At 40.1% G+C, this 9303-nt stretch overlaps 1 protein-coding gene across 1 annotated transcript; it reads right to left on the reverse strand.

Moving 5' to 3' along the window:
• Window positions 1–7754: 7754 nt before the first annotated feature.
• Window positions 7755–8672, reverse strand: LOC111920373 (flocculation protein FLO11-like). The gene is made up of 2 exons (XM_023915939.1): window positions 8532–8672; window positions 7755–8483 (listed from the first exon to the last, which is right to left on the reverse strand). Exons 1-2 carry the CDS (start codon window positions 8670–8672, stop codon window positions 7755–7757), a joined length of 870 nt encoding a protein of 289 aa, XP_023771707.1.
• Window positions 8673–9303: the final 631 nt, after the last annotated feature.

The following is a 9303-nucleotide window of genomic DNA, read 5'->3' on the forward strand; positions in this document are numbered from 1 at the left end:
ATGGAGAAGTCCATGGATACTCCATGGAGCTTTAACCCATGGATCTCATGGAAATGAAGAGACATGGGTATTAGGGTTTACATGAATGTAACCCTAATCCACCACACCATATAAAGGAGGCTTTGGCTCTTGAAATCAAGCTAGTGAACACTAGTTGACACATGTTGAGGTGAGGGCCGATTTCAAGAGAAGTGTGACTATTCTCTCAAAGTTCCAAGTTTGTGGTGATTTGTGACTTTCATTTGAGGCATCCACATTATTGGTTCTAGGCTCTAAAACTCCAAGGAATCAACTACAACTACAAGGTAAGTGTTTCTACTAGCTTTATTTGATTCAAGTTCCCCATGCCATGCTAGTTAGGATATAAGCCTTGGAAAAATAATTATTTGCATGTATCTTAGACAAACATAGATCCAAGGTTTATTAGGGTTGCATGTACACTTAGGAAGTGTTAGAATGCTCAAAACCCATCAGTGGTATCAGAGCCTAGGTCTGTTTGTTTGATACTTGTGATTAATAGTTGGAAAAGTCGAAAAACTTGTTGTCTGACGAATGGACTCGGCGAGTCCATGGGGGGACTCGTCGAGTTCACTTGTATCTTCAACCTACTCGGCGAGTAGGTTCATGCACTCGGCGAGTAGGGTCGACAGAGTGCAGATTTTCGACTTTAGTTGCTGGAAATGGATTGGAAACATTACCCTAAACTGTTTTGGTACTTGAAAACTTGTTTTAGCTGGTGTAATGTTTTTGCTAATTCATTTACAACAACTAGTTATCAAAATTACAAAGTTTAATGTGATTTTGATTCTTGAAAGTGTTCATATTCATGTTCTTGTTATTATGAAGTTTAGATGATCATAGCAATTATTTGTAACCTATGTGGTAGTTTAATTCTTGATCATAATGTGTTTTAATGGAGTCCATAACTTGTTCTCAAGTTATGGAAAACCAAAAGTCTCTTGGATTGAAAACCATTAAAAGAACACAAGAGTTAGAAAAATGAAGAGTCTTCATTTTATTACTCTATTAAACTCATAAGTTACAAGATATGAAAAGTTTTGAAAGTTTACAAAACTTGCCCTCAAGTTTTGGAACAAGTAAAGTTAAGTTAAAACTTTAGTTCCAACCCTTAGAATTTTAAAAGTTAAAATTCAACCCTTATACTTATATTATTATGATTTAATAATTATATATATATATATATATATATATATATATATATATATATATATATATATATATATATATATATATATATATATGTATAAGAACAAAGTCGTCTTACCGCTAGTACGCCTCATTCACGAAGCCGGTCTATAAGGTGGGTATAAGGTTGTTGCCTATAAAATGGTGACTTAATGGGTGTCCACTCTCACACACCGCTTGCTTGACTGGTGGAGGGTTGTTAGCCGAACGGGTAAGACAAGGACTTATAAATTCTCATTCAAAGTATGATGAATATTATAAAGTAACTAAATGTTTTATTAAATTCCCAATCTTAGTTACTTTAGGAAAAATGTGAATAAGGTGCTAATCCATGAAATTACACTTTACACTTTGTTTAAGTCGTTGGTGGAGCGTGTGTGGTTAACCGGCACACTAACTTGGACTTAACAAGGTAGGTAAAGGGTGACTTAAAGGTTTATTATAGTATCGATGGAGCGTGTGTGGTTTACCGGCACATCGATTGAGTGATAAACTTTAAAGGGTACCAAGTGATTTGCATGGTTACTTCACACCTCGTTTTGTGATCCTCGGCATCCCAGTCACAAAACCTGGAGGGCACACTCGAGATTGAAATATGCCTTTGAAAAGTTCATTGAATCTCAAAGAATCTAGGAATTTCTAAGAACCAATCAAAAACCTAATACTTAAATATTTCGGTTTTCGTGGTGGAAATTGGTGAATCGTCATTCACCTACCTTTCAAATATGGTATAGCTTAGATTACGGCATACCTCTTCTAAGTTATATTATATTGTGATTGGATCCTAGCCTTAATATTACATTTGGGTGTTTTATTAAGGACTCTCTTATATCTAAACTAATCTTGTTCTCTTCTTTTTAGATGTCTTCAAACAATGCTGCTTCTGGCTCTAATCCTAATGGCTCCTTTACCCTTATGAACTTGTGTGGGAAAGTCACCTTTGATGGATCCAACTTCAATGAGTGGATCAGAAACATCAGGATGATTACCCGCTACGAGGACAAAGAATATGTCCCTGACAAGGAGCTTAAGGAGATTGATGAGACCACTGCAACTCCTCAGGAGATCGCTGAATTTCGGGCACATGAAAGGGATGCTACGAAAGTGGCTTGCATCATGATGGCCACGATGACAGCAGAACTCCAAAAGTCTTATGAGGATTTCTACCCTTATGAAATGCACCAAGATTTGATGGAAAGATACCATCAAAGTGCAAGACAAGAGAGGTATGAAATCATCTGCTCCATGATAACAACCATGATGAAGGATGGGGAATCCGTCACGAGCCACATGCAGAAAATGCAAAGGTATGTGGATCGTTTGCTGAAGCTTAATGTGAACTTCCCTGAGGATCTTGCAATAGATATCATTTTGCACTCCTTACCATCGTGCTATGATCAATTCCGCATGCCATATCACATGAATAAGGAAGAGGTCACACTCAGCAAACTTCAGGGACTTCTCAAGACCGTAGAATCAGGTCTTAAGGGGAAGTCGGTTGCTATCACTCCTACTCCAAACTCAACTCCGGTTTTGGCAATTGGGAAAAATCGATGGAGGAAGAGAAAGAGATCCTCGAAGGGTACCAAGGCTCGGACCCTTGATGGCTCGTCTTCAAATGGAACCAAGAAAGGTTTCGTCACTCCTTCTTTTGACCCAAAAGAGGCTGAATGCTTCTACTGTCATGAAAAATCTCATTGGAAGCGGAACTGCCCAAAGTACCAGCAGGATGTGAAGGATGGGAAAGTCAAACCCAACCATGCAGGTACTTAAACTATCATTTTTAATAACTCACCCCATTCTAAGTCTTTGGTCCTTGATACCGGTTGTGGTATTCATATTTGTTGTGACTTGCAGGGACTAAGAAGAAGTGAGAATGTGGAGCAAGGAAGAATAAACTTGATCATGGGGAATAGGAAAGCTTTACCTGTTACCAAGATTGGAGTTTATACTTTATCGCTAAGTAGTGGGTTTAATTTAGATTTGAATAAGTGTTGTTATTCGCCAGGAATGGCAAGAAATATTATTTCCTTTCATGCTTTGTACAAACAAGGGTTTACCTTTTCATTTAATAATGAAGTTGGTTCTATAGATGTTTTCTATAATAATGTTTTTTATTTTAAAGCATTACCTTTTGATGGTGTGTATGAAGCTGTATCTGTTGTAGATAACTTGGGAAATAATGTTTTGTGTATTGATTCTACTAATAATAATAACTTGGATAAAGCATCATTATGGCATTGTCGTCTTGGACATATAAGCAAGAAACGCATAGGCCAACTCCAAAAGGATGGAGTCTTAGAGTCGTTTGACCTAAAGTCAGATGATAGTTGCGAATCATGCTTACTTGGAAAAATGACAAAGTCACCCTTCACAGGCTCGTGTGAGAGGGGTGAAGGTTTGTTGGACCTTATAAACACGGATGTGTGTGGACCATTCAAACATGCCACAAGGGATGCTAATCGTTATTATTTGACTTTTACTGATGATTACAGTAGATATGGATATGTCTACTTCATCAAGCATAAGTCAGAGACTTTCGAGAGGTTTAAGGAATTTAAACAGGAAGTCGAGAATCAATTGGGCAGGAACATTAAGATGCTTCGATCCGATCGAGGAGGTGAGTATCTTAGTTCAGAGTTCCTCGACTATCTTAGGGAATGTGGGATTGTCTCACAATTGACACCTCCCAGGACACCACAGTTGAATGGTGTGGCTGAGAGGCGTAATCGAACCTTGTTGGATATGGTTCGTTCCATGAGTCGAGCTACGCTACCAATCTCATTCTGGGGGTATGCCTTAGAGACTGCCGCCCATATTCTTAATCTTGTCCCTACAAAGAAAGTTGCCAAAACTCCTCACGAGATGTGGACTGGCAAAGTACCTAAGCTAGACCACATCAAGATTTGGGGTTGTGAGGCTTTCGTGAGACGCGAGACTCATGATAAGCTCGAACCTCGAAGCGAGAGGTGTATTTTCATCGGCTACCCACAGCAATCCTTTGGTTACCTCTTCTACAGACCTAGTGACAATGTGGTCTTTGTAGCAAGAAGAGGAGTCTTTCGAGAGAGAGAATTTATAAGCCAAGGAGACAGTGGGAGGCAAATTGATCTTGACGAAATTCAAGAATCAAGCGGTGAAGGAACTTCAAACACTAGCCCTCAACTTGAGGAGGAAACTCCTGTTGAGACAGTTGATGAGCCTGTACCTCTGAGGCGTTCCACGAGAGTTAGGAATGCACCTGAGCATTACTATCGTTTCCATATTACTGCGGAAGGTGAGACACTTATTAGTGATGAGACACTAGTAGGTCTGGACGAACCTAACAGCTACATGGAAGCCATGGCAGGCCCTGAGGCTGCTAAATGGAAAGAGGCCATGGATAGCGAGATACAATCCATGTATGACAATCAAGTTTGGAACTTGGTTGAGAATGTACCTGGTCGTAAGACTGTAGGGTGCAAGTGGGTCTTCAAGAAGAAGACCGACATGGATGGTAAAGTACACACTTATAAGGCGAGACTGGTTGCAAAGGGCTTCTCTCAAATTCCTGGAGTGGACTATGATGAGACCTTTTCTCCAGTAGCCAAGATTAAGTCTATTCAGGTTCTGTTAGCCATAGCTGCATTTCATGACTATGAAATATGGCAAATGGATGTCAAAACCGCTTTCCTTAATGGAAAGTTGGCTGAAGATGTTTACATGAGTCAGCCAGAGGGTTTTGTCAGCAACGAGTACCCTAATAGAGTGTGTAAAATCGAGAAATCCATTTATGGATTGAAACAGGCACCTCGCAGGTGGAATCTTTGCTTCGATGAGAAAGTCAAGGAATTTGGCTTTTCGAGGAGTGAATATGAATCTTGCGTCTATATCAAGGCTAGTGGGAGCATAGTCAGTTTTTTGGTACTGTATGTGGATGACATACTACTCATAGGAAATGACATCCCAACCCTGCAGGAAGTAAAGTCCTGGCTTGGGAAGTGTTTCGCTATGAAGGACCTTGGTGAAGCTGCCTATATCCTAGGGATAAAGATTTTGAGAAACAGGAGTAAAAGACTAATTGGACTTAGTCAAAGTACCTACTTGGACAAAGTGTTGAAAAGATTCAACATGCATAACTCCAAGAAAGGTGAGTTACCCATTCAGTGTAACGCTAGATTGAGTAAGACACAAAGCCCTAGTACTGAGGCTGAGATAGCAGAAATGAGTCGATTTCCTTATGCTTCAGATGTAGGATCGATCATGTATGCTATGACGTGTACTCGACCTGATGTAGCCTTTGCTTTGAGCATGGTTAGCAGGTATCAAGCGAACCCTGGAAAGGAACACTGGACTGCGGTAAAGAATATCCTCAAGTACCTGCGAAGGACTATGGACTGGGTCCTTACCTTCGGTGGGAGTGATGACTTGAGAGTTGTAGGGTATAGTGATGCTAGTTTCCAGACTGATAGGGATAATTTCCTCTCTCAGTCAGGCTGGGTCTTTACCCTAAACGGAGGAGCAATTTCTTGGAAGAGTTCCAAGCAGGAGACAGTGGCTGATTCCACTTGTGAATCAGAGTATATAGCAGCAAGCGTGGCAGCAAAGGAGGCGATATGGCTAAAGAACTTCATCGGAGAACTTGGAGTTGTTCCAGCTATAAAAGAGCCAATGGAGATTTTCTGTGACAGTAGTAGTGCGGTTGCCTTAGCCAAGGAACCAAGGGATCACGGGAGATCCAGACACATCGACAGAAAATACCATTTTATCAGACATCGAATTGAAGAAGGACTCCTCATGGCGAAGAGGGTATCATCGTATGAGAACTTGGCAGATCCCCTCACGAAGGGACTGAGCAGGGTTAAGCATCTCCAGCATGCTCGGAGCATAGGGCTGAAGGATGATATAAGTTTTAGTAGTTAGATAACCCAGAAATTTGTAAAGTGTAATTGACATTTGATGATGAATAAAAGGTGTTTTATTTATGAGTAAAGTGTTGCTATCTCTTGTCGATCTTTTACTATATTTCTTTTGCATGTTTTGACTTCCAGAATAATTATGTTTGGTATATCATATTATTCAAACCTCCACAGTCGGTCATATGTCGGAAGTAGGTATGAATCAAGACTGTCATGATTGGTTGCAGAGGTCTAAGGTGTTGGACATGGCTACAACAATCATGAGTGCTCATAAGTTCTGAGCATTGGACTCAACCCACGCTCACTGGAATCACTTCATGGAATTTTATCTCGAGTGATCGTGAGACGGTAATATCATATAAGTCTTCAAACCTAGAGATATGATTTGTTACTTACGAGTTGGTTATGCATTGATTGTACGTAAACGCATTGGTAACTCGATGTTATAAAATGTGCCTTTGTGTGTAATTCAATGAGTGGTAGAACAAACATATGAGTCGAAGTTTATCTGTTCCTTCTTGGATTAGAAGCTGATATCTGGGCCCCTCGATGATTTTGTTTTGACCTATGTACCGGGCCCGGTCAGAACTAAATTGATGTGTTCAGTTGAGTTCTATGTCAAACAAATCGGAAATCGGGAAACAAATGATGGACAATAAGCAAGACAATGTTCCATGTGTTTGTCCGGCTGATATCTAGAACAGAGGATTATATGATCACTTATCTAAATGGCGCGTTCTAGTTCAACAGAGTTTAAAGAGCTACGATTGCGGATCGGTTCCTGAAGTTATACTTGCAAATATAGTTACTAGACTTATCCAAGTTGGAGACTGTTGGATATAGTGTCTAAGCCCATAACTATATTTGGTATATACTTGACCCGACCCGGCATGGTCCATTTGGGTTGCACTTCACCCGAACAATTTATGGATAATATTTGAGAATAGTACAAGTTATGATTTATTAATATATTATAAGTTCTAATATATTAATATAAGATCATATTATTTAATTAGTAGTGATCTATAATTAATCTAGGATTACTTTAGTGATCAAAGATATTACTAATTAAATATGGGCTTCTATATTTATATAGTGTGGGCTTATGCTTATTTGGAATGGGCTAGGCTTGGATGGAGAAGTCCATGGATACTCCATGGAGCTTTAACCCATGGATCTCATGGAAATGAAGAGACATGGGTATTAGGGTTTACATGGATGTAACCCTAATCCACCACACTATATAAAGGAGGCTTTGGCTCTTGAAATCAAGCTAGTGAACACTAGTTGACACATGTTGAGGTGAGGGCCGATTTCAAGAGAAGTGTGACTATTCTCTCAAAGTTCCAAGTTTGTGGTGATTTGTGACTTTCATTTGAGGCATCCACATTATTGGTGCTAGGCTCTAAAACTCCAAGGAATCAACTACAACTACAAGGTAAGTGTTTCTACTAGCTTTATTTGATTCAAGTTCCCCATGCCATGCTAGTTAGGATATAAGCCTTGGAAAAATAATTATTTGCATGTATCTTAGACAAACATAGATACAAGGTTTATTAGGGTTGCATGTACACTTAGGAAGTGTTAGAATGCTCAAAACCCATCAGCTTTTACCTTAGATGCATTCGCATCAGCATGACCCTTAAGGGATTAAAGAAAGAGATGGGAAGTGTGAACAAGTTCCATGACATCAGTTGTAGCTTTCTTGCAGGACGATGTGGATGCTTTAACCGCCTTTGTTGATTTATCAATTGCACCTGTATACTGTTCAAAAACAATATCAAGGAAAGCTTTCATCACAACATCATTGTACTTTGAAGAAGAAGCAAGGAATCGATCAAGCTTTTCATCAAGACTCTGCACTTGTTGTCTTGTTACTTGAGCCTCTTCATCTTCATCGGTGGGAAGTCTATAAGGACTGAAATAAGCTGAGTCAAAATCAAAACTGTCACCACCGAGAGTAGGAGCAGAATCACTTGAGGGTGATGGTGAAAGAGGTTTGGGTGTAACATGGGTTTTGATTTCACTATTAGCCCCCGTATCAGATACGTTGACTTTTACTATAGATTCGTTCGTGGTTGTGATGAGTGGTGAAGTTATGATGATTGATTGAGAAATAATGGGAGGTGGTAATGGAGCTGTACAGATTGGTATTGTGCTAACTGGTGGTGGTGGTGGTACAGTAGTAGTATGTTGAGTAGGTTGAGTTGGAGGAATTGGTATTGCAACCGAAACCTGAACAGTAGTCTTCAGTGGGGATGGAGGAGGAGTAGCAACCTTGTTGTTAAGTTGTTCAGTAGGAGTTGGAGAACGAGGAGGTGTAGAACCTCTTGGTGAACCTTTGTGCTGAACTACTTCTTCCTCATCTGCTGACTGCTCCTTATCATGTTCTGAACTAGAAGGGGAAGGATTCTTTGGTCACCTTGCCATTTTCTTGACTTTCTTTGGAGCCGAAGAGGCAGATTTTTCAGCCTTTTGCTTCTTGGATTTGACAGTCTTTGTAGAAGGACCTTTGGTTTCCACCTTCTTGGTGACTGCTCTCTTCCCTCGCTTTGCTGGATTCTCCATAGCATCTAATGCAACTTACATTTCAGGAGTCAACTCTCTTGGACCCCTGGGAGGAAGCTTTCAGTACTCAGCCATCACATGACTTTCGCTCGACACATACATGTACATTATTTCAGGTATCAAACCATTGTGAGAAAACATGGTGGCATCAGAGAAGCTAATCTTCGTGGTATGAAAAGTAGCCATAGAGGAGAGCATTGCATCTTCCATAACTGGAATCTGAAAGTTGTCAATGACCCTTTGGGTGACTATGGTCCAGAAACGATCGTGGGAAATCTCTGAATGTCTCATTGAGGAGTTGAGACTTTGCACCAGTTGCGACCAGATAAGAGCGCCATAATCAAGGTTAATACCATTGTAGAGACCATAGATAATGGTCATAAAACCTTTACTTGTACCAATTGACCCAGCTAATCTTTGTATTGATACGTGTAAGATGGCTCTTTCTACTTTGCTTGCCCATCTCACACACTGCACACAGGTGTTCCATATCAAACTTGAGAAGAGGAAGGCCTCGAACATGATCACCAAACACCAACTTATTAATATCTTTGAAGTTCAGGTGCGATAGCCGTCAATGCCATAACCATCTTTCGTCAAAGTTCTCCTTTGACAGCAGGCATATTGCTGG

Source organism: Lactuca sativa, chromosome 2 (assembly GCF_002870075.4).
Source record: "Lactuca sativa cultivar Salinas chromosome 2, Lsat_Salinas_v11, whole genome shotgun sequence".
NCBI lineage: Eukaryota > Viridiplantae > Streptophyta > Magnoliopsida > Asterales > Asteraceae > Lactuca > Lactuca sativa.